Genomic DNA, 24,335 nt, shown 5'->3' with positions numbered 1-24,335 from the left:
TCCTATTGCCTGAGTGACCTTGGGCAAGTCCCCCTATCTTGTGGGGCTTCTGTTTCCTGCTCTATAAAATAAACATTGAAACCAAGTCCTGGGGCAGCCCGGGTGGCACAGTGGTTTAGCGCCGCCTGCAGCCCAGGGCCTGATCCTGGAGTCCTGGGATCGAGTCCCACGTCGGGCTTCCTGCACGGAGCCTGCTTCTCCCTCTGCCTGTGTCTCTGCCTCTCTCTCTCTGTCTTCATGAATAAATAAATAAAATTCTTAAAAAAGAAAGAAAGAAAGAAAGAAACCAAGTCCTGTCCTTGTTTGGTTTCAGTTTCAATTATCCAACAAGGAACTTGGCAGTGCCTGGGCCCCCTCCCACCACCCACCAGGTCCACATTCTCGACGCCTCCTTTGCCCTGCCAGGGTGTTGCCAGTAGTGACCCCAGCGCCTCATGCCCTGCGCCTTACACGCACCAGCTCTGGCTCCCCTACATCCCGGGGGACGCAGCCGGGGGGTCCGTCGCAGCGCTCTCACGGCCTTGCTCCTGGCTCAAGCCCGGAGTCCCGGGGAGCAGGGCTGACCCGCCCCACCGAGCGGGCGCAGAGGCAAACCGACTCCTCGCGAAGGGGCCGGGAGCCCCGGGAGCCCCGGGAGCCCCGGGAGCCGCGCGCCCCTCGCGCAGGGCCCGGCAGGCGCGGTGGGGCTGCCCTGCCCCCTAGTGGCCGCCGCGAGCGTCGTCGTCGGGCCGCGCGGTGGGAACCGCCCGAGGCCGGGTCGCAGCAGCCCCGCGGGAAGCCCCTTCTCCTGCACGTCGCGGGTCCTGCCGCCCGGCCCGGCCCCGGAGAACCGTCTCTCCCAACCTGCCTCCCCTCGCGGGAGATCCCCTTCCCAGAGATCCCCGATGGCCGTGGAGACCGCTTGCGCGCCACCTCCTCCCCCGCGTGTGCCTGCCCCGGCCCGAGAACAGCGGGGCTCCGGGGACGCTGCCGGGGCCCGGGGGAGCGAAAGCCGCCGGCGGGCACCGCGGGGAGGGAGGCCCCGTCGGGCTCTGCCGACGCCAGGCTCCCGGCTTTGGGACCAGCGTGATTCCGGACTCTGCCTAGTGTCTCGGGCGCCCCCAGGACAGGCCACGGCGTCTAAGGCAGGGCTCAAGCTCCCGCTGACCCCAGTGTTCGTGCGACCTTGGCTTTGGAGTGAACTCGGGGCTGAGAGTAGATCTTGAACTGCTAGTTCTGGGTTCCAGCTCTAGAGTGGTCTCTTGGCTCTGGGGTGCCAGGCTCTGTTTCTAGAGAAGGCTCCAGCCCCCACCTTCAGCGACGGTTCTGACCCTCGGGCCCAGGTTCTACAGGATTCCAGAGGGCTCCAAGTTCCTGCCTCTGACTGTAACCGCGGTTCCTTCATTCTGGGCTCTGGTTTTATGGTGAGGCCTGAAAGTTCAAGCTCCAACCCAGCTTCCCAGGGCAGTGTTTAGGGCTGGTCCTACAGTCGGGGCAGAGATGAGCACACAAGCGTCTCCGGCCCCAGGATGGAACTACTTTTGTGCTCCCCTTCCAGGTCAAGGCCTCTGCCTTCTCTCCAGGTGGCCAGAGGCTGCTCACGGCCTCTGAAGATGGCGGTGGTATGGCTGGGAGACCCGGAGTGGGGCTGCTGTGGAGGCTAAGTGGCCACACAGGTGGGGTTCCTTGGGCTGGACGTGCAGGCAGAGGCCCATGGTTCTATCTGGCACTCTGCAGAGCCTATCACGGTGACCTCTGACATCTGAGCTGGGCATTTGAGCGAGACAGCCTGGCCAGGGCTGAGCAGGAGGGCAAAGACACAGGACCTGGTTCCTGGGGCCTTTGACTCAGACAGACTCAGATCCTACTGGTTTTTATTTTTTTTATTTTTAAAAAGATTTTATTCATTCATTCATGAGACACAGAGAGAGAGGCAGAGACAGGCAGAGGGAGAAGCCAGTTCCATGCAGGGAGCCCGATGCAGGACTTGATTCCGGGGTCCCAGGATCACGCCCTGGGCTGAAGGCAGGCACTAAACCACTGAACCACCCAGGGATCCCCTATTTTTTCATTTTTTAAAGGAATCTCTACACCCAACATGGGGCTCAAACTCATGACCCTGAGATCCAGAGTCGCATGCTCTACTGATTGAGCCAGCAAGGTGCCCCAATCCTACTACTGTTTTAAAAATTGTTTAAAAATACACGTATTTGGTCAGCCCCAGTGGCACAGAGGTTTAGCGGCGCCTGCAGCCTGGGTTGTGATCCTGGAGACCCAGGATCAAGTCCCACATCGGGCTTCCTGCATGGAGCCTGCTTCTCCCTCTGCCTCTCTCTCACTCTCTCTGAATGAATAAATAAATAAATCTTTAAAAAAATACACATATTTACCGTCTTAACCATTTTTAAATGTACACAGTTCAGTAAAGTATGTTCATTATGCAACTAGTCTCTGAACTCTTCATCTTGCAAAATGGAAACTCTATACCCATTAGACACCTTTTCCTTCTGTCCCCCACCCCCTGGCAACCACAATTTTTTATATCAATGAATTTACTGTAAGTACCTTGTGTAAGTGGAATCATACAGTATTCCTTTTTGTGCTTTTTGTGACCTATTTCACTTGGCATAATGTCCTTAAGGTTCGTCTATGCTTAACCACTTTTTTTTTTTTTTTAAGATTTTCTCTCTTTATTCATAAAAGACACAGAGAGAGAGAGGCAGAGACATAGGCAGAGAGAGAAGCAGGCTCCCTCTGGGGAGCCTGAGGTGGGACTTATCCCTGGCCCCGGGATCACGCCCTGAGCGGAAGGCACAGGCTCAACCACTGAGCTACCGAGGCATCCCTGTTTAACCACTTTTCTGTTATCGGAAGTCATGTTACCTGTCTGAGCCTCTATTTCCTTCTCTTTAGAATAGGGATAGTTGCTACCCTGTGGGACAAGATCATGCAAGCAAAGTGCCTAGCACCCAGTAAGGGGCTCAGTATACTATAATTATATCATGAGACAAGAAAAAAATCTGGTCATTGCAAGGCAGATTGACTAATGCTATTAATACGGGAAGTGGGGCAGCCCCGGTGGCGCAGCGGTTTGGCGCCGCCTGCAGCCCAGGGTGTGATCCTGGAGACCTGGGATCGAGTCCCACATCGGGCTCCTTGCATGGAGCCTGCTTCACCCTCTGCCTGTGTCTCTGCTCCTCTCTCTCTCTGTCTCTCATGAATAAATAAATAATAAAATCTTTAAAAAAAAAAAAAAAAAAAAAAAAAATACGGGAAGTGTAGGGCTGGGGAGGCTCAAAGGAGGCAATGAACCCAGGATGGGCTTCAAGTTTCTGGGATGCGCCTGCATTCGCTTTCGGTGTTGATTCTACAAATGGGCAAATTAGGGTTGAACCACGGAAGCTCAGCTTGCCAGGTGGCTGAAGGGTGAGAGGGTTATAAAGGAGTGAGGTGGAGAGGCAGGTGGTAAGGCTGGAGAAATTAGCAGGGGTCCGCCAGCAAGGGCTGGAAGGGGAGGGCAGCACCCTCTTCCGTGACCACAGCTGCTTACCCAGGTCCTGTAAAAGTCTGTCGCTTCTTCCTCGATGGCCGCCTTTTTGCCACCACCTCCTGTGATTATACCATCCGCCTGTGGGATACAGCAGAAGCTAAGTGTCTGCATGTCTTAAAGGGTAACCTGGATGGGACTGGAGCCAAGCAGCCAGGCTCGGGTTCCCTTCTAGACCTTGCTGTGTCCTGTTCCACCTTGCCCCCTCTCCGACCCGGTATCTGCAAGTCACCAGCGGAGTGTGGGGACGGTCAGCTTCAGCCCTGACTCAACGCAGCTGGCATCAGGTGGCTGGGACAAGCGGTGATGCTCTGGGAGGTGCAGGTTCGTGGAAGGGCGGCCAGAGCGGAACCTGGGGTCGGAAGGGGACACCCTCCACCCCCAACAGTGGCCTCAGAAAGGTCGGTTCATCTTTCCCACTGCCCATGCCCACATCTGGCAATCCATCTGCCCGTGAGGTTCACACAACTAGTACTGTCCTCCTCTCAAGGTCCAGGTAGTCTCCCCAGACCCAGGGTTGTCGTATTACCCAGGCAGCCCACAAGGAGGGCTTGAGCTGACCCGTCTGGGCCTAGAACCTGGCACTACAAGACCTCTGGCCCCTCCAAAGCTCAGGGCTCTCTCCTGCAGTCCGGCCAGATGCTGCAACACTTAGGAGGGCACCGAGACTCAGTCCAGAGCAGTGACTTTGCACCCAGCTCAGACTCTCTGGTGAGCCACACCGCCTCTGTTCAGCCCTACCTCAAGGAACCTGGAGCCCACATCCATTTTCCCACTTGGGGCTGAGCCATGGTTGGAATTCCAGACCTTGAATGGGTGACTGTTATTCTGAGCCTGTCCCCTCATCTGTAAGATGGGGAATTCAGCAGGGTTCAGAATGCCTGCTTTCTGTCTGGCCAGCCTAGGAACCACAAAGGTGGGCACAGACAGGTTGCTTCATGCTCATGGCAGATGTCTACAGGCCACTGGCTCCTGGGACTCCACTATCAGCATCTGGGACCTGCAGATGGCGACACCAGTGATCTTCCACCAAGAGCTGGAAGGCCACAGTGGCAACATCAGCTGCCTGTGCTACTCAGCATCTGGCCTCCTGGTGAGCTGGGCTGCCCTGGGTTCCAGGCTGGCCCCCTGCTGGCTCCAAATCGATGGCCTTAAAGCTGTCTGCTGTTCAGGCTTCTGGCTCCTGGGATAAGACTATCCACATCTGGAAGCCCTCTACCAGAAGCCTGCTTGTTCAGCTCAAAGGCCATGTTACCTGGGTGAAGAGCATAGCTTTCTCCCCTGATGGGTCACAGCTGGCCAGTGCTGGCTACTCCCATATAGTAAGCCCACTCTACCAGGCCCATCCTCCTGGCAAACTCCTATCCCAACATCTTCCTTTACCAGAGCCTTCAGCAGTCTAGAAATATCCACATCCTATTTGCCCTAAATAGGAAGGTGCCAAGGGCATAACCCAGGTGCCAACCACTTCTGAACCTAGCACCTGGCACTAAGATCTATGCTGGTCCAAATGCTAGTGGCATGGACATTAAAGGAAAAAAAAAAAAACTTTTTGGGACGCCTGGGTGGCTCAGCGGTTTAGTGCCTACCTTCGGCCCAGGGTGTGATCTGAGTCCCTGGATGGGGCTCCCTGCATGGAGCCTGCTTCTCCCTCTGCCTCTAATCCTTAAAAAAAAAAATCTTTAAGATTTTGAGAGCACGAGCCAGGAGGAGAGGCAGAAGAAGCAGATTCCCTGCTAGCAGGGGGCCTGGTGTGGGGCTCAATCCCAGGACCCTGGGATCATGACCTGGGCCAACGGGAGACACAACACACTGAGCCAGCCAGGCGCCTACTCACATTTTTTGGAGAAAGAGAGTGTGCAAGCAGGGAGGGGCAGAGTGGATGAATCTCAAGCCGACTCCCCACTGAACACAGAGCCCCATGCAGGGCTCAAACTCACGATGGGAGCTAAAACCAAGAGTCACACCTAACTGCACCATCCTGGTGCCCCCTGGCATTGGCATTTCTAAGAATCATCACGGCTTCAGGGATAAGAAAATTGCACTGCATGTAATTTTTGCATCAGATTTTACGCTGGGTATGTTAAATATACCTTGCAGACAACAAAACCCAAACCAAGACATTGAGGTTGGCTAGGACTCCCCCAAAAGGATTTCAAGGATGCCAGACTTGTGGGGTGAGGTCTAACCAACCCTTCTTGTTTTTATTTCCAGGTCAAAGTCTGGGACTGCAACACAGGAAAATGCATTGAGACCCTGAAGGTAAGGCCTGTGGGCATAGCACCCAAAGATGTATTAAAAGGCCTGTCAGGGAAGGGTGGGGGCAAGGCAGGACTTCCACCCCAGAGACCAGTGAAATGCTTTTGGCAGGGAGTCTTGGATGTGGCCCATGCCTGTGCCTTCACCCCAGATGGGAAACTCTTGGTGTCTGTGGAGTTGCTGATCAGGCAAGATACCAAGTCCACCGCATGATCAAATCCCCCAGCGCCTCTGAGATCTACCACCACCGCAACGGGCTCTCGGGTCTCAAGCCGGTCTCTCCCTGCCCAGGGCACATGCAACCTGGCAGAATAAAGTCCCGCAGGGACAGTGAGGGCAGCTCCACATCACAGGTCCGAAGCAACCACACCTGACCACCCGGCAGATCCCCGTGGCCAGGTGGTCGGCAGCTGCAGGCGGTCTGCTGACACCCACCACGCCCCTGGTAACTACAACCAGGGTAGAGCAGCTGACCTCCCCAGCATGGTTAGTTGAAACACCCGCAAACAGAAAGCAGTGCCAGCCAGGTGGTTTGTGTTTTATTAACGCCAGGGCTCAGGCTTTGACCGCATACTTCCGCAGAGGGTACAGCCGCTCCTTCCGCTGTTGCTTCTTGGTCTTCAGATTTTCCTCATGCTTGTTTAGCCGGCGGCGCATGGCACGTGTCTTCTTGGGCCGCAGATCCAGGGGCTTGTACTTCTTACCCTGGGTGAGGGATGGAAGAGCAGGGGGAGTCTGAGCACCAGGGTTCAGGAGCTATGGTGGCAGCTAAGGAAGCCCCTGAGGCTGGAACTAAGCTGCTGGGGGGCATGGGGAAGATGCTGGAAGTGACTGAAGGAGGCCACTGGGGTGCAGAGGCTTTAATCTGCAGACCCGAATGTGAGGAGATGTAGCACACTCAGCCCAGTAGAGAGGCCCTGTGCTGGCTGCTGACCTAGTGATGCACCAGACCTGGTACCTGCTCAAGGAAGCTCCCAGCCCAGTGGGAAAGGGGAGGAGAAAGGATATTTAAAAGGTTTCACCTAATGACTGGCAACAGCCTAGAAAGCAAGCAACCTGAGCGACCAAGGGAGGGGGAGTGGGGAGAAAACAGCATGCACAAAAGTCCTGAAGGATGGCAGCTCAGGTGCGTTCTGGAGAAATGCCAAGAGCTCCGGGGGGTGCGGGGCGGCACACAGGGCAGGGGTGGGGGAGATAAGGGAGGTAACAGCCTCAGGGCAGAAAATTACAAACTGCAGAAGAGGGTGAACTCTGAAGATGTGAGTTTGGAAACAGGAGTCTCTGTCCACCGCATCCCTGTTGTCCGCAGCACAGGTCAGGGCCTCATCTTTTCAAGTTTACTAAGCCCTCAGAGCTCTGCTGTCCAACAGACGAGGAACTGGCCACACATGCTGCCTACAGTAAAAATCCAGGCCTTCAACCACCACAGCCATACGTGGCCAGAGGTTACTGTACAGAACAGCACAGACAGGGAGCATCTCTATCACCACGAAGTCTATTGCACAGCACAAACACAGAGCAGAGGCCTCACTTTTACCGTCCCGAGTGGTGCCTGGTAGGGGGTACACTCAGTGGAAGACAACTCTTCCAGACTAGCACTCTGCAGGGTCCTAGACCCTGATCAAAGATTTTCAAACCCAATTTTCAGAAAAAGGTTCCCACACACAAATGTACACAAACCCAGGGGTGGCAGCAGCACCCCCTCCCAACAATACACACTAGTGTCCCCCCAGGCAGCTTGCCCAGGCACACCATGATGGCTTTGACATGTCAAAGCCTCCAGCTCTTCAAACACCAACTTGGGGCAGCCCTGGTGGCGCAGCGGTTTAGTGCTGCCTGCAGCCTGGGGCATGATCCCACGTCGGGCTCCCTGCATGGAGCCTGCTTCTCCCTCTGCCTGTGTCTCTGCCTTTCTCTCTCTGAATAAATAAATCTTAAAAAAAAAAAAAAAAAAAAAAAAAAAAAACCACACACACACACACACAAAAAACCCAGCAACTCGGATGTTGATGTGAAGCCATTTTGCAGATGTACTCAAAGCCCCTAATCAATTGACATTAAGCAAGACTATACCAGGTAATTTGAGGCTTGATTCAATCAGCTTAAAGGTCTTTAATGCAGGGCGGAGGCTCTCCCCAAGAAATCCCACCTGAGAACAGCAACTTCAAGCTGTGCCATGTGGGTTCCAGCCTGCACGTGATGTTCTCTGAGGCCTGATTTTGGATTTGCTTACATTAGCAAGACCCCCCCACCCCAGTCACAGAGGCGACTTCTTTGTAATGAATCAAATGCACGTATACACACATATAAAGTCTCCTAGTGGCTCTGCTTCACTGCTTAAGCCCTGGTAACACCAATATTTTTTTAAAATTTATTTATTTATTATAGTCACACACACACACAGAGAGAGAGAGAGAGAGAGAGAGAGAGAGAGAGAGAGAGAGACATAGGCAGAGGGAGAAGCAGACCCCATGCACCGGGAGCCTGATGTGGGATTCGATCCCGGGTCTCCAGGATCGCGCCCTGGGCCAAAGGCAGGCGCCAAACCGCTGCCCCACCCAGGGATCCCTGGTAACACCAATATTAAGGACAAGACCCCCCCACCTAAGCTGAGGGGCCAGACATGTATGGAAGTCTCCCAGGAGCACTCAATCCACCCCCTCTCCAAGATACGGTTTGGAATGCAGACTCAATCACTCCATTACCTCTGGGTGACTCTGGGCAACATAACCTCTCTACACCCAGAAAAATGAGAATATGAGGTGCTTGAAAGTGACAGACACAGTGCTAATAAGAAAACTAAAACACTGGCAGTTAATCCTCACAGACTGCCCAAACTCACTCAGCTAGTGAAACTGGATTCAAAACCCAAGGCTCCAGCCAGACTCTCCCCACACTGTTGATTTCCTGAGAAAGTGCAGTCTGCAGGACTTGCTAGTGGCAAGATGCTGCTTAAGAAGTAAACCCATGGGATCCCTGGGTGGCGCAGCGGTTTGGCGCCTGCCTTTGGCCCTGGGCGTGATCCTGGAGACCCGGGATCGAATCCCATATCAGGCTCCCGATGCATGGAGCCTGCTTCTCCCTCTGCCTGTGTCTCTGCCTCTCTCTCTCTCTCTCTCTGACTATCATAAGTAAATAAATAAAAATTAAAAAAAAGAAAAAAAAAAAAAAACCTTTAAAATAAAAAAAAAAAAAAAAAAAAAAAAAAAAAAAGAAGTAAACCCATTTAAAAAAAAAAAAAAAGCAGCAGCAGCAGCAAACCCATTTATAAGCTGGAAGGCTCTGGAAAGCCCAGTCCCATGTACCCTAGAAGATCTCCATACTACCCTTCTGGCCAAAGGAGGGCTGGAACTTTGCACCCTGCAGCTAAGCATCCCTCCAACTCCCCCAGTCCAGACATACCTTGTAGAATTTCCTGAGGTTCTCTTTCTGTGTCTGGTTGATGACGGTGAGAACACGGGCGATGGATTTGCGAACAACTCGGCTACAAAACAGACACACTATGAAGGTGGTGGAGACATACAAAGCCACCCTCCCCCAAGTCATCTTATTCAGAACCTGACCCAGATGTCTTAAGACAGGGGTATTCCTCTCCAGCTCATCTGTATTCACCCAAGAGTTGCCTAACCCAGTCCAAGAGGAAGGTGTTCTGGGGGTAAGGCCCGAAGATTCTAAGAGATGGGTACCCCACGAGTGGGGACGGGAAAGGGCTGAGAAGCTGTGAAGTATTCATATTGAGCAGAAGTGGAGGGGAGATCAGGAAAGATCTTCCACCCCATGCTATATATCCTGAGCTATAAGGACCTAACCAATGCCGGCATGAATAAGCTGACTGCAGGACATCATGCCACAAGCTGATTAAGCTTGACCTGAGGCCCTGCCACCCCTGAGTACATTTGTGTGTGGGAACCTTTTTCTGAAAACTGGGTTTGAAAATCTTTGATCAGGGTCTAGGACCATGCAGAGTGCTAGTCTGGAAGAATTGTCTTCCACTGAGTGTACCCCTACCAGGCACCACTCGGGGCGGTAAAAGTGAGGCCTCTGCTCTGTGTTTGTGCTGTGCAATAGACTTCGTGGTGATAGAGATGCTCCCTGTCTGTGCTGTTCTGTACAGTAACCTCTGGCCACGTATGGCTCTGGTGGTTGAAGGCCTGGATTTTTAATGTAGGCAGCATGTGTGGCCAGTTCCTCGTCTGTTGGACAGGAGGGCCACTTGGGGAGAGAGAAACAAGATATTTGAGAAGTAGAAAGGCATTGGGGCGGGGATCCTGGGTGGCTCAGCGGTTTAGCGCCCCCTTCGGCCCAGGGCGTGATCCTGGAGACCCAGGATGGAGTCCCACATCAGGCGCCCTGGAGTGGAGCCTGCTTCTCCCTCTGCCTCTCTATCATGAATAAGTAAAATCTTAAGAAAAAAAAAAAAAAAAAGAGAAAGGCATTGGGGGTTGGATGACGATAGGAACAGGCTGGGAAGAAGCGATTTGTAGTCATATTGAATGGGTAGCATGGTAGGGGATGAGGGAGGACCACTGAGTAGACGGCTGGTAAACCAACTCTTGAAGCTTCAACTTGTGTGTTCTCCAACTCATCCAACCCCCTCCCAGCACCACGGGTCAGTTGTCGGGGGGCCCATTTTGTAAAAGAGGAAAAAACCTCCACGACTGCTCTCAGTGTTGAGTCAGCCCACCCATCAGGTAGGACGTGGCAAAAGTGGACACGTGCCCAGTTCGACGGACTCCAAGCCCATGTCCCTTTCACAAGTCCTGATTCTTGATCCACGGAAATCAATAAATTAACTACAACTCAAGTGAGGCGTGGGCACAAAGGCACCCATCTACCAAGTGAGGGAAGTTGAGGGGGGAAAAAAAAAAACAAGTGTTTGGGGTGGGGGGCGCGGGGGGAAGAGTCCAGTTAGTTTTCAAGTTAGCGTGAAAAAGGGTCTTCAGGGACGAGCAGTTCTTTCTCGAGTCAGAGAGAAGCTAAGCAAGCGCACCCCGGGCAAAAGGACAAAATGGTGCAAGGCAAGGAAGAGGCAAATCACACAGCGGGTATCCGTGCGGCTGGATGCGAGCAGGGGAGCCTGGAGAGGGTGGCTGGGGAGGGCAGGACATTCCCACCCACGGCCCGTTAAACTGGCGCTTAATCGGACGCTCCCTTTATCCAACTTCGGAAATGCACACATACTTTCGATGCACAGGTGTCCCCCAAACCCAAAGAAGCGGAGTTCGGACGCCCCACACTCACATCTTAGAGAGCTTGGAGGCCGCGCCGCCTGTCACTTTGGCGACGCGCAGCTGGGACAGCTCCACCTTCAGGTCTTCCAGCTGTTTAAGCAGCTCTTCCTTCTTCTTGCCGCGAAGATCTCGAGCCTTAATCTTAGCCTGAGCGCAAGTACAGGCGAGTCCAACACTGGGCAGGCCGCCTCCCCGGCAGCGGCCATCCTCCCTCCCCTCCACCTGCGTCGTGCCCAGTCCCAGAGAATGGCGCACTGGGGACCCCTCATCACTGCCCTAGGCCGTGCGCTGGGCGGGGTAACCGAGGCCCGGCGGGCCTGCCCTCGCCCAGGTGGTCGGCCGCGACGCTGGGCCGCTCCCCCATTGCGCACACGGGAGGACGGGAGGCGCCGGCAGCGCGGCCTCCCCCCTCCCGGCCCCGGGCACAGAGCCGGTGACCCGCCGTGGGGACCAAGGCCACTCCACACGGCTCCCTACGGCCCCGGCCGGCAGACGGAGCCCCAGTGCTCCCCTCGAGCCCCCCACCCCAGGCCCCGAGCCCCGCAGCCGGCGGATGGCACCCGATCCCGCCGTCCTCACCATGTCGGCACAATCGGCTGCTACCACCGCCGGAAAGAGGCCGAGGGAAAGAGGAAGGGGCGGGGCTGACCTCCAAACTACTGCCGGGTGGTGGCGGGCGCGGCCAATAGCTCCGCGGCGTAGGAGCCCTAGCCCCGCCCCTGACCCCGCCGGGAGTACCCTGGTACCCAGCCCCGCCCCGAGGAGCCGGAGCCCCGCACCTGCTGTAGCTCGGCTCGGCTTCGCCTCCTGAGCAGAGCACTTGGGGAAACCGAGGCCCGGGTGACCGGCAGCTTCCCGGAGATGGCACAGTGAGGACTCGAACTCGTCCATTCAGTCATTTACTCGTTCATTCATTCATTCGGGGTAGACCTTTGCAGGATGCTCAGTCCGAGCTGGGCGCCACTAGGCGCTAGTGGTGGAGGGGATGAGGGTTGAGGATTTTCAGAGAGAATCCACAAGGCTTCTGCTCTGGAGTTATTTAAAATACGAAGTGGGCAGGAAGAGGCGGGATCGGACAGCTAGACTCCCAACTCCATGAACGTTCTAGTGGAGGCAGCATGTGGGAGGGGAAAGGGCTTTCAGGGCCTTTTTTTAGTGAACCCGTCCCGGTTTCAAATTCTTGCTCCGCTGCCTCGTGCTCGCTGAGACATCTTGGCAGATCCCTTCCCCTCTCTGAGTCTCAGTTTTCTCACTTGTGAAATGGGTATTTTTGAGGATTAGGAACATGGAAAACTCTTAGCAGAAGAGCTAACGTGTAACAGTCAGAATTTCATTGGTATTAATGTTCCCAGTGGAATGAACACTTGATTTGGGCCCTAAAAGTTAACGAAGAATTCACAAAGCAGGGAAGGTGTTCAGGCTTTCTGAGATTAAAGAAGATGCACCAATACCTCTTGGAGTAATAGTTAAAGGCTAGTTGCCCCCTTGTTGCTGTCAGGTTCAAGGGTGCTTTCTTCCATTTCTTTATGGAGTTCTATCAATGGGCCTTAGCTTTGGACTAAACTGGATTACTACCTCCCTTTTAAATTTTTTTAAATTTTTTTTAAAGATTTTATTTATTTATTCATAGAGACACAGCTAGAGAGAGAGAGACAGAGACACAGGCAGAGGGAGAAGCAGGCTCCATGCAGGGAGCCCGATGTGGGACTCGATCCCTGGTCTCCAGGATCACACCCTGGGCTGCAGGCGGCGCTAAACCCCTGCGCCACCGGGGCTGCCCCTACTACCTCCCTTTTGTCCCAAGCTGTTGTTTTGTTGTCATTTATGTATTTATTTTTAATAATCTCTACATCCATCATGGGGCTCAAACTCACAACCCTGAGATCAAGAGTAGTGTCCTGACTGAGCCAGTCAAGTCCCCCATATCCCAAGCTTTCTGTGCAATCCTCTCTTTAGCTCCAAATATGCTGAATTAAAACGTTTATGTGTCTGTCTTTGCAACCAGCCTGGAAGTTCCCTGGTAGAACCATGGCTGACACCTGGCTTGGTTTATCTAGTCTCCAGGCCCAACACATGGATGCTTGTTGGCTGAATGAATTAATGAGCATTACTGCAGACCATGGTGAGGCAGGCTTCCAAGAAGTGAATGCGCATGGGCAAGAGAGGACAGAGGACTATTTTGGCATGGGTTAGTCTTAAAAGGAAGTTGAATAGTGCACAGGTACTTTGCTGTCATATTTTCCAAATGTGTACTTTGCTGTCATATTTTCCAAATGTTTAAAGTTCTTTAGAGCTAATGGTTGTGTACATCTTTCTGAAATTTGAAGTTATCTGTGACTCTTGTTTTTTACATGTCACATGCAACACACCAGCAAATTCTGCAGCCTCTACTTTCAGAATAACCCAACGTCTTCCCACCATTCCTATTGGCACCTCCTAGCCTGAGCTACCATTGCCTGTCACCTAGGCTGTTGGTGACACCAGGCTTTCCTGGTGTCACCAACCAGGAAATAAAAGGCTGTCACCTTTTATTTTTTTTTAATTATTTTATTTATTCATGAGAGACACAGAGAGAGGCAAAGACATAGTCAGAGGGAGAAGCAGGCTCACTATGGTGAGCCCGATGTGGGATTTGATCCCAGGACCCCGGGATCATGACCTGAGCCAAAGGAAGATACTTAACCACTGAGCCACCCAGGTGCTCTGGTGTCACCTTTTACATCAACTTTTAATTCTTATTCCCATCTGCTCTCAAGATGGCTGTTAGATGGATCCTTTTCAAACTTAAGTCAGCTCATGTCACTGCCCAGAATTTCCAGTGTTGTCCCACGAGATCCTTTCCTCAACCTACAAAACCTCCACCACCCCTCCACCCCTCACTTCCATCTCATCTCTTCTCACTCTTGTACTTTAGTATAGCCTGTTTCTGGAATATACCAAGCCTGCTCTGTCTCTGGGCCTTTGCTTGGCTTCCTCCTTCACTTCTTCAGGTCCTTGATCAGTGTCACCTCCTCAGGGACATCTCTTGACCGCTTTATCTAAGGTACTGCCAGGCACGGCATGGTTTTATACCCTCAGCATGCGGTCATCCCTGACATAGTATAGACTTTTAAAATTCTGCCTTCGTGACCAGGAGATTCACAGTCAGGCCATTATTTCATTCACCAGTCTATTCGGGGGCTACTTCCTTACTTGTAAAATGGGTTATTTCTGGTTTAAAGTTTCTTCTGACCAGGAAGTTCTGATATCTCTGCTGTCTTGTGGCCTGCCTGGGTCACAAAAATTTCCATTTCTTTCAAGGAATGGAGCTGAAGGGCAAGTGGGCTTTGCCTGTTTCCAGGACCCTGAGACTTTTATTCAGCACCTACTTCCCAGCATGAGTATCTTTAAATTTTTAAAAAATGATTTTATTTATTTATTCATGAGAGGCACAGAGGGAGAGAGAGAGGCAGAGACATAGGCAGAGGGAGAAGCAGGCTCCATGAAGAGAGCCCAACGTGGGACTGGATCCCGGGACTCCAGGATCACGCCCTGGGCTGAAGGCGGCGCTAAACCGCTGGACCACCAGGGCTGCCTAAGTCTGTATCTTTAGCACCCAAAATTAGGTAGCATCATAATCTGGCAATAATTTTTTGATCTGTAGACACAATTCAATGAGAAGTATTTGAAACAATAAAAACGAGTCATACTTCATTAAGCCTTGGCCTTTATTAAAAAGAGTACAATTCGGGATCCCTGGGTGGCGCAGCGGTTTGGCGCCTGCCTTCAGCCCAGGGTGTGATCCTGGAGACCCGGGATTGAGTCCCACGTCGGGCTCCCTGCATGGGGCCTGCTTCTCCCTCTGCCTGTGTCTCTGCCTCTTTCTCTCTCTCTGTGTGACTATCATTAAAAAAAAAAAAAAAAAAAAAAAGTACAATTCAGGGGACCTGGCTGTTTGTACATCATGTGACTTTTGATCTCAGGGTTGTAAATTCCAGCCCCATGATGGGGGTAGAGATTACTTAAAATCTTTTAAAAAGGAAAATTATATGAAAACAAAGATCCAATTTAATCTAAGGTTAAGGCCGATTTTTTAATAAAGATTTTAATTTATTTATTCATGAGAGACACACAGAGAGTGGCAGAGACATAGGCAGAGGGAGAAGCAGGCTCCACGCAGGGGCCGATGTGGTGTGGGGCTGGTTCCTGGTACTCCGGGATCAGGCCTTGAGCGGAAGGCAGACGCTCGACCGCTGAGCCACCCAAGCATCCCACGGTTAAGGCCTATTAACAGAATCCCGCAGGCCACTGCCCAGGCACCCAATCCTGGAACCACAGAGTCGTTCTTGCCCCTACCCTTCGGCACCCGGTCCCGTCTCTTCCCATCTCACACTTAGGTGACTCAGCTTCCCACCAGGATATGCCTCTCCAGCCGGAAATGACTTCTTAGCCTCCAGGACCTCGCCCTTTAAGTCAGGATGGTGACCTCAGGGTCCTCTTTCTCTCCTCGCCCCCACCTGCCAGGTCAGGTGACCATTACACTTGCGGGGGTGCCCGAGCCGCCTCAGTCTGGGCAGTGATGGCTCCACCCCGCTTCCGCGGCCGAGTCCGCGCAGGCCCCTTGCAGGGCCAGGGTCTCCTCGGGTTCGGAAAGGAAGCCGAGCACAGTTATGGCGTCCACGACGCTAGGCCCGAGTGGCGACGTAGTGCCCGCTGCTCGGATGGCAAGAATGAGGTTCCCGAAGCTGAGAGCCGGACGCGGCGCTACCGGTAGTAACTAACCGGGGGACTCTCCCGCGCTTCCGGCCCCGCCGCCGGCAGGCTCCGCCCCTCCTGCCCGCCGGCACTTCCGGTTCCGGCATAGCGCGGAAGTGGGCGGGCGGCGGCGTCTGCGCGCGGAGGAGCTGGAGGAGGCGCCGGGCGGCCGCTTCCCGCCCCCGATCCTGAGCCGGTTCCGAGCGGAGTAGATCGGAGGTCGGACCCGGAGCGGAGCCGGCTGAGCGGGCGCCGAGTCCCCGCCATGGCCCGGAACACGCTGTCCTCGCGCTTCCGTCGGGTGGACATCGACGAGTTTGACGAGAACAAATTCGTGGACGAACAGGAGGAGGCGGCGGCGGCGGCGGCCGAGCCAGGCCCGGACCCTGGCGAGGTGGATGGCCTTCTGCGGCAATATCCTTACCCAGCGCAGCGGCCCGGGTGTCCCTCAGGCCGGCCTCCTACCCCGCTACTTCCCGGCCCCTGAGGTCCGTTTCCCAAGTGCCTCCCGACCCGGCTCCTCTCAGGTTCCCTCAGTGCATGTGTCCTCCCTTCCCTCTGACGCGGCCGCTCCAGTCCCCTCGTCCGGGCTCGGCCTTCGGAGCCTGCTTCAGGAGCGCGGCCCCTGGACCCGGCTGGACCCGCCGGCTACTCCCGACGCACCTGCAGCCCCGCAGGCCCCTCCCTCCTCCGCGAGGCCTGGCCTCTTTACTCCCCTTCTGCCCCTCGTCCCCTCAGACTGACCGTTCCGCGGGCTCCCCCTCCCTCCATCCCTCCCTTGCAGGAAATGGGGCCGTTCTCGCGCCAGATGGGCGGGAGGGGCCGAGGGGAGCCCCGCTGAGTAATTGAGCTGCCTTAGATGGCTCCCGGGCACAGTCACCCCACGAAGTTAGGTGGGGGGTGGCCGAGGGGTAGGAAGGACCCAAGGGAGAACGAGGGCTGCAGCCTTAGGGAGACTGTGCATCTCCCACCCCAGAATCAGCCTGACCCTCCAACTTCATGCCACTCTTTTTCACCTGTTTTGTTTCCTGTGAACACCTTGGGCTGTGGACCCTGATGTCTTAGCCACGTTCAACAAGTGACTTTTGGCTCCTTCCCCGAAATAGCCTTCTTGTGCAGGAAGCAGTGGGGAAAAGCTAGTAGTTTAGAGCTAAGAAAAACCGGACAGCATCAAGTGAAATGTAAAAGTAGAGCCTCATGACTGGAAGTGACTATTCTTGTGGCCGCAGAAAGCAAGCATTTAGAAAACAAGATTAAAAATAGAGGTGGTTGTCACAGCCTGCTTAGTCCCTTAGCCGTTTGAGCACAGGAAACTGACTTACTCTCACAGGAAGGATTTTTCTTTATTCAAATGGTGTTACGGGAAGTGCCTACCCCTCCCCCACACTTGCCAGGGCAGGGTTGGAGGCTCCTGTGTGTATAAATCAGGTTCTGGGTGTTTAATCAGTTGACTCAGCTTGGGAAGTCAGGCCCATGGACTACCTTAGGGAGGAGTCCTGCAGTGTTCCGCCAATGTGCCTTTGAAACAAAAACCTTCAGACTTTCTTTGTTTGAACAGGAATGTATTTTCGAAGGTGAGGATTCAAACTCGTATTTTCTGTGCTATCAGGATCATCTTATTTACCCCATTGGTGAAATGGGGTCATGAGGATGACCCTCGTGAGGGAAGATTGATTCCGCATTCTGGTGCAGGACCTGGCTCATGGGCAGGCAGTACCAAAAAGGCTCCAACGTCAGGCTTCTGGCCCAGTACCATCCACAGATGGGGAGAACAAGGTCTGGTTATCTGCTGTCTTGGTCCTGGTGCTGCAGGGACTTGTTGAAGGTCATCTCTTGGTACGCCCTTGGACTAGTGATTGGTTCCTTGAGGCTGCTTGGAGGCCTAGGTTTAGCACATCCAGTTGGTGGCAGTTTCTCCACTAGTGACAGTGTCAGAAACCTTGTTACCATGGACAGTATATCTCTTGGGATTGGGGAAAAGGAGGTTAGCAGGTGAGAACTGAGATCCTGGCAATTGTGGAGCCCAGGGAGGGAGGAAGAAGGAACTGGTATTTACTGAGTCCCTACCATGTACCAGTTATTGGACTTAATATTAGATCACTGACTTAAACTGTAGAACAGGCTTTTAGGAATCTTAGAATAGAGACCAGAGGAGTGAAGATAGAGATTGATTGGTTGGAGTGGGGGAAGGTAGGGAGGAGAAGGCCTTTCTTACTGCCGTATAGGGAATCGAGTCATGCTAGGAATTCAGACAGATGAACTAGAACATGGGCCGTGTATCCACGCAGACTTCACTCTATCGTGCTATGACCTCATACCCTAACTGAACCTCAGCATCCTTTTCTGTGAAAAGGAGGGGAACCATGGCCTTACAGCTTCCATGGGAGCATCACAACAACATTGCAGAAGCTTCACAGTGCTGGGCACACAGCAACTGTCCTAGACATGCAGCTGAGGTATGTGGGTAGAGGGACAGCAGGGGATTGTATGTAGAAAAAGCTTGGCTCTGGAGTTGGGTATACCTGGGTTTGAAGGCCAGCTAGACAGCTTAGCTTTGTGACTTTGTCAGGTCGTTTCCTTTCTCTGAGTCTCTAATGCATCGCCTTTCAAATGAGAGTTGTTTGAAGTATTGAGATGACATGTGAAAGCACCTGGCACAGGAGCTGAAACCTTGTAGGGATTTTTAAAATATTCATTCCTTTTTTTCCTCACTGAAGAACCTTCTGGTCCTCAGGACTAGGGATCTGTCCAAAGCAGTGGTTTTGAACATTTTTGCACTTTTTCCTCCCCCTGAAGAAATTTGGCATTGTTTGGAGATATTTTGATTATCACAATGCTGCTAAACACCATGTCATGCAGACCTCACATCAGTTGTGTGGTCTAAAATGTCAGTGCTGTGGTTGAGAAATTCTGATCTAGAGGAGACGAGGGGCAGTGGTCTGTAGCCTCCACAGCCTGTTCTGTGAGCTGAGCACGGAGGCCACCTTGATAAATGCTGTGCATTCCCTTTTCCCCAGATATCCCCCAAGCTGGTAAAGGCTCTGTATCCATCAGCACTTATAGTGATTGCTTGGTACAGAGGTAACTAAAGCAGTGACTCTTTGCCCCTGCAGACTAGTTCACCTGCCCCTCCCCATCCATCTCTTGAATGATTTTGTTTTCCAGCCATACTGGTTAGTGAAGAGAGCCAGCCTACACTTCTTTTAAACTCCCGAGTCTCTGTTAATTAATTGCTCTGGAACGCCAAACCAGAAAACAGTTCCAAGGTAGACGTTATCAGTGGCTGACACCAGACTGGCCCTTGTCTGGCTGAGGAAAAGGAATTCCAAGCCAGCAGATACAAGGAGTGGGCTGCCTCCATTGTGGAAGGTGCATCAGGGCCCAGCAGGGAGCTGGGAGCTCAGCAGGAGTGGCTCCTGGGTGGTGTGGGCCCAGCTTAGTCAAGATGGAGCCCATATTAGGGAAGATGGGTCTGGGCTTTGCTCCGGTGGCTTTGTCTGTTCACACGTAGGATTCACTGCACAAACAGGAGTAGAGACCTGTTTGGGCAGAAGCCATTCCTTATTCTATTTTTGAACCTTTTTGGCTGAAGCCAGTGTTGTAGATGAGGAAATGAAAGTTGGCTGATGTAATTCAGTTTAAAATAGGTGTCACCTTTGGGGACCTAACCCAGATTGTCATTTTCTTTTGAGTGCTGTGTATTCAGAACTCAGCAAAGAATGTGTCAAGATTGCAACTAAGGTTGAGGGGAGAGGGAAGGCTTGGCTTATATTTTGGGAAAAAGCTTTTAAATGAATAAACCTCCCTCTTAGTAGTTGGGACCTCACAGACCTGGATAGGTCTTGGAAGATAGAAGTTTTAGCACATCTTAATTTCTTTAGCAGCTTAACCAATGAAACAGTGGATAAAGAGGAGACCTCCATTTGTGCCTTTGTTCTTCCTTTTTGAGAATGAGAATGTGAGAGGGATAGTCTCACATCATCGTGAGGACCCAGCAGGGCAGACATGGTGCCCAGTACCAAGCAAGTGCAAGTGAGCTCAGTCAGATTCTATTGCAGGTCACCCCCAGAGGGCACTTGCTTTGCTTCTGCCTTCCATGGTAGGGGAGAAGTGTCCAAATGTGTTTTGGGGGCAGCAGAACGAGGGACTTGCACAATTGGCAGAGGTGCTCTCTATTCTTTGTGTGGCTCAGGAAGGCTATAGGCTACTCTCTAAATGGGCTGTGGCCACCTGGAAGCTGCAGTGAAGTGTGTGTGTGGGGGTGGTGGTGGATGTGAATGTCATTTGACTCTTCTCCTTTGAGCTGTTTTTGAAATGAGTTCATTAATAGAAGCGTGGACATGCTTGAGCCGAGCCATCCTTAACTGGTGGTGATGCACAGGGGACATGCTTCGGGCATTCCATGCAGCCTTGCGGAACTCTCCCGTCAACACCAAGAATCAAGCTGTGAAGGTAAAGGGGATCATGCTGCCGCTTTGCTGGGTGGTGCTCGCACCAGGGCTGTGATTGTCTGTGTCCGCAGCTGAGGGCTCCCTGGGGCTCCAGACAGGGTCTGTTTTGCGTCCACCTCAGTGAGGATCTACCAAGAGAGTGAGTTGGCACTGGGCAGTGCTTCCATGGAAGCCTCCTGGCACTCCTGACATCAAAACTGTCTATGTTTATAGTAAAAGCTCCCCAAAGAAACATTCACTCCTCCCCAGGGCCTCATGGGGGTGAGAAGTTGGCCCAGCCCTTACTGCTTAGCAAAACTCTAAATTAGCTTGCCACATGGGACTTAGCAGTGTTTCTGCTTTAAAGGTTTTTGAATAGGCTTTATTTGCATAAGGATTTTCAGTCAAGATTTCCTGCCTTTTAAAAAGAAGGGGAGAAGATGCTTACTGCATCACAGCTGCTTAGAAGCTGTCTGAACTTGGGTTCAGGGAGAGGGGTCTCTCTGAAGCTGGGGTTTTGCCATCTTGTGACAGCATGGTGATGTCAGCAGCGGTTGCACCTCCTTGGTGGGGGGAAATGCCCCCCCCCCCCCCCGTGTTACTGGGGTGAGTGCAGAGGGAGACTGCAGCTTTTCTTACACCTGTGAAGAAAATAGACATGTTAAGAAAACAGCTGTGATCTGGTGGCATCTGAGGCCCGGCCCATGTCATAGAGGCAGGTTTCTCCCCAGTAAACCACTCACTCTCCCCCAGATTAGTGGAAGAATTTATGGGCATAAAGAAGGGATATGTTGACATGTAAATAAATGAGAGGATTTGAGCACTTATTTTGCAAGCAGCCCAGACAAGTCAGTAATTGGTCAGTGTTTCTGAGAATTCTGACCAGTTGGTGGGGCATTCCTGTGCCTGGGCTTTGGCCCTGGGCATCGCTGCCTCCTTCTCCTTCACAGGAACGAGCCCAGGGCGTGGTGCTGAAGGTGCTTACCAACTTCAAGAGCAGTGAGATTGAGCAGGCTGTGCAGTCGCTGGACAGAAACGGCATTGACTTGCTAATGAAGTACATTTATAAAGGGTTTGAGAAGCCCACAGAAAACAGCAGCGCTGTGCTACTCCAGTGGCACGAAAAGGTATGTGAATGCACCGCCCACACGGGTGGCCTGCTGACCTGCCCCCACCCTGGGGTTCACGTGCGCAGGCCAGAGGACAGTCTGAGAGGCATGAGAGAGTAAGGGGCTCCACGAACAGCAGTGTAGGACGACTCTGGCCACTCACTTCTTCCATAGAAGCACCTGGTAGGGTTCACTGGCTTTGGTAATTGGAATTGCTTTAGCTGCTGATTTATGCCAGGCGTGTCATGGGCACAGGTGACTTGCATGGTGAGATAGACAGGGAGTCCCAGGTGGGAGGGAGGCAGGCTTGCTTGTGGCTGGGGCTTCAGAATACTCTCTTTGCGTCAGCGAAGGCAGCTGCTTCCCATTGGTGGAGATGGTGGTTGGGGAGGGTCTCAGGAACGCAGGCTGAGCCCCCAGCTGCCGCTGGGAGCTTCCTGCTCTGGCCTCATCCTCACTAGGCCAAGCAGGCAGTGGCAGAAGCCTGGCTTTCACCGAATAGGGCCTTCAGCCACCTGAGGCACAAAAAGCTGTGCCTGTCCTTTGCTCAGGTCGATACAAGAGCAAGGCATTTCATCTAGCCTGTGTCCTGCCTGTGTGCCAACGTCCCCCGGCCCTGTAGAGGTACAGGAAGCTTGCTCATCATTATAGCAGACCAGGCTAGTACTAACACTGCGTCCTTCCAGAAGGCTCTGTTGAGTTTTGAGGGGTCAGCCACTTGGGCAGCCTCGGTGCTAGGCTCTTCTGGTGGCCTCTGGTCCTGTTGCTGGGTGTGCTGGGCCTGCTCAGCCGGAAGGTGAACTCTCCTGGGCTTGGGGAGGGTGTGGTGGCTGTGCTACTCGGAACTGAGCAAGCCCTCTGCATGGTGTGGAGGCCAGACCCTGTGGTCCCTGGTGCTGAGCCCCACTGACGTTTCTAAGGAGGGCCTGGGGAGGCAGCTGGAATGGGCTCATATCTTAAGTGTCCAGGGTAGTGAGGGCAGCCTGGAAACAGCGTCAGAAGGGAGGCTTGGGGGGAGCTGTGCTGTGTGTGTGTGCGCTTGGTAACCATGTTCCCAAGCCCAGTTCTGCTGCTGGGAGCCAGCAGCACTTCAGGAGCCTTGGCTCCAGCTCCGTGCTTAGGATGTGGGCTCTCTTGCTACCTCCTAACTGCTCTTGCAGGAACCCATTTCCAGAGGATCGGTGACATGGTGGGACCTAGGTCCGGGGGTGCCAGTCCCATCTCCCCTGGCAAGCCGGGCTACCCCTTGGCCAGCCAGGTTTCATTTGACTCCTTTCCTTTTCCTGCCCCCACAGGCATTAGCAGTAGGAGGACTAGGCTCCATTATAAGAGTTCTTACAGCAAGAAAGACTGTTTAAAAAAAAAAAAAAAGGACTCATGTTCCCTTGAGAAGAATTTTGGATGCACAGGCTGATGAAGAAGGGATTGACAATGGACCATCTTCCTAGGAACTCCCAACTAAACTATTTCAGGACATGCATCCGCTGAAGTGTATTTTATTTTCAAGGTGGAGGGAGAAATTGTTTCCTAAATCCTTTGCAGGATCTGATAGTCTATGCCTTTGTCCATGAGTAACACAGAACTGACATCGTAACTGTCTCCTGGAGTGGCTGGCCAGCGTTGGTCGGGGTACCTGTGTGCTCTGCCTATTTCAAATGGGGGAGGGATGATCGGGCACATACAGATCCAAGGGCTGTGGTAAAAGGGAGAGCTTGTTTTTTTTGAAGTAGTAAAACTGAGGGTTTGTACAGACATCCCGTTTTCCCAGAGAAGACGGGCTCTCTTGGGTTCATTGTAAAGTGCCTGCTGCATCAATAAAGCTCTTGGCTTATTAGTATGTACTCCGTGGTGTGTTTCCTGTATGTAAAGTGAGTACTGAACCGGATGGTGCTGAGTGAGAAACTGATGTGGGGGGTGGATGTGCCCCTGTGGAGCGTCCCACCGCCCTCCTACCGCACCAGTACCTCAGGCCTGGGCGCAGTGCTACTGGCTGCTAAGCAGACAGATTTTGCCAAGTAACTTTTGGTTTTACTCCTTTGATTTCTATGTAATTTTGGAGCTTATTTAATAAAGTGCCAAACATTCAATAATTGATCTAGGCTTTAAAAGTCTTTAGTCTGTGTGACTACACTTGGTATCTTTTGGGAGTGTACCCCAGAAGGGCCTGGTCACCATCTCCTGGCCCTGGCTTGGGCTGTGTGGCAGGAACACTTACCGAGACGCTGACAAGTTTAAATACAGAAGAAACATTGTGTTTTCTAGCCACCAACAGCCAGCTTCTCTGAAGAGCGAAGATGTTTTTCTGACCTTTTCAGCACATGGAACTGCACTTTGCATCCTTTTTTTTTTTTTTTTTAAGATTTTATTTATTTATTCATGAGAGAGAGAGAGGGGCAGAGACACAGGCAGAGGGAGAAGCAGGCTCCCCACAGGGAGCCCCATGCGGGACTCGATCTCGGGACTCCAGGATCACGCCCTGGGCCGACAGCAGAGGCTCAACTGCTGAGCCACCCAAGTGTCCCAGTTTATATCCTCTTAAAGGGCCCCACTGATGTGGGCCTTGGAGATAAGACATGGACCCAAGTGACACAATCCTTCCAATTCCTCTGTAGAAACCCCACCATTCCTGGGAAGTACCACTGGGCTGCTGGCTTCATTAAATCACATAATTTACCTAAATTGGGGGATGCTTTCTGAAAGACAAGTGTTCTAGAGTTGTCTCCCCTTATCCCCCTTCTGGTACTTACTAGGTTACTGGTTTTTCATAAAAGGATATACTTAGGAGCAGCCAGATGGAAGAGATGCACTGGGGAGTGTAAGGGGGAAGGAAGGACACGGAGCTTCCAGGCTCTGAGCATGCGGCCCTCCCCAGCTGTCTGCTCACCAACCCACAAGCCGCTGTCCCCACACCTCTGCTCACCAAACTGGAAGGTCTGTTCTGTAGTCCATGAAGTTTGTCTTGGAGTATTAAATATGAGGCACAAAGTACTAAATGTCATTGGTCAAATACACCAAACTATCAAGTAAAACCCACTGTAGTTGCATA

General features: G+C 52.7%; 3 protein-coding genes and 1 long non-coding RNA gene across 4 annotated transcripts; 2 read left to right on the top strand and 2 right to left on the bottom strand.

The window, feature by feature from the left end:
- The first annotated feature begins 884 nt into the window (after nucleotides 1-884).
- On the top strand, nucleotides 885-6,159 carry WDR38 (WD repeat domain 38). The gene is given in 14 exon segments (XM_049113794.1): nucleotides 885-1,194; nucleotides 1,273-1,403; nucleotides 1,493-1,595; nucleotides 1,598-1,625; nucleotides 1,627-1,655; nucleotides 3,534-3,650; nucleotides 3,754-3,828; nucleotides 3,831-3,850; nucleotides 4,157-4,237; nucleotides 4,488-4,619; nucleotides 4,699-4,848; nucleotides 5,741-5,788; nucleotides 5,897-5,956; nucleotides 5,959-6,159. Coding segments are annotated over 14 exon segments (1,485 nt in total).
- Nucleotides 6,160-6,302: 143 nt separating this feature from the next.
- RPL35 (ribosomal protein L35) lies at nucleotides 6,303-11,709 on the bottom strand. Its single transcript, XM_025475119.2, has 4 exons — nucleotides 11,596-11,709; nucleotides 11,027-11,163; nucleotides 9,188-9,269; nucleotides 6,303-6,490 (listed from the first exon to the last, which is right to left on the bottom strand). Exons 1-4 carry the CDS (start codon nucleotides 11,596-11,598, stop codon nucleotides 6,341-6,343), a joined length of 372 nt encoding a protein of 123 aa, XP_025330904.1. The 5' UTR covers nucleotides 11,599-11,709; the 3' UTR covers nucleotides 6,303-6,340.
- A 2,996-nt stretch (nucleotides 11,710-14,705) lies between these two features.
- On the bottom strand, nucleotides 14,706-15,811 carry LOC112677195 (uncharacterized). Its single transcript, XR_003146895.3, has 2 exons — nucleotides 15,352-15,811; nucleotides 14,706-14,895 (listed from the first exon to the last, which is right to left on the bottom strand). It is a non-coding gene; the product is annotated as an uncharacterized LOC112677195 (long non-coding RNA).
- A 58-nt stretch (nucleotides 15,812-15,869) lies between these two features.
- ARPC5L (actin related protein 2/3 complex subunit 5 like) lies at nucleotides 15,870-23,130 on the top strand. Its single transcript, XM_049115047.1, has 4 exons — nucleotides 15,870-16,165; nucleotides 20,131-20,202; nucleotides 21,131-21,307; nucleotides 22,585-23,130. The coding sequence occupies exons 1-4, from the start codon at nucleotides 16,016-16,018 to the stop codon at nucleotides 22,645-22,647; spliced, it is 462 nt and encodes a 153-aa protein (XP_048971004.1). The 5' UTR covers nucleotides 15,870-16,015; the 3' UTR covers nucleotides 22,648-23,130.
- Nucleotides 23,131-24,335: the final 1,205 nt, after the last annotated feature.

This window comes from Canis lupus, chromosome 9, assembly GCF_003254725.2.
Source record: "Canis lupus dingo isolate Sandy chromosome 9, ASM325472v2, whole genome shotgun sequence".
Classification (NCBI taxonomy): Eukaryota; Metazoa; Chordata; class Mammalia; order Carnivora; family Canidae; genus Canis; species Canis lupus.
The sequence above is the reverse complement of the archived record's forward strand: the minus strand, read 5'-3'. Positions and strand labels throughout refer to the sequence as shown.

Excerpts from the sequence above, each read along its gene's own strand:
- RPL35 (XM_025475119.2), bottom strand. Across the intron at positions 9,270-11,026 it reads GCCTCCAAGCTCTCTAAGAT|CCGAGTTGTTCGCAAATCCA; the intron begins GTGAGTGTGGGG and ends TCTGTTTTGTAG. Across the intron at positions 6,491-9,187 it reads ACCTCAGGAAATTCTACAAG|GGTAAGAAGTACAAGCCCCT; the intron begins GTATGTCTGGAC and ends TCCCTCACCCAG.
- ARPC5L (XM_049115047.1), top strand. The coding sequence starts at position 16,016 with ATGGCCCGGAACACGCTGTCCTCGCGCTTCCGTCGGGTGGACATCGAC. Across the intron at positions 20,203-21,130 it reads CCAAGAATCAAGCTGTGAAG|GAACGAGCCCAGGGCGTGGT; the intron begins GTAAAGGGGATC and ends TCTCCTTCACAG. Across the intron at positions 21,308-22,584 it reads TACTCCAGTGGCACGAAAAG|GCATTAGCAGTAGGAGGACT; the intron begins GTATGTGAATGC and ends CTGCCCCCACAG.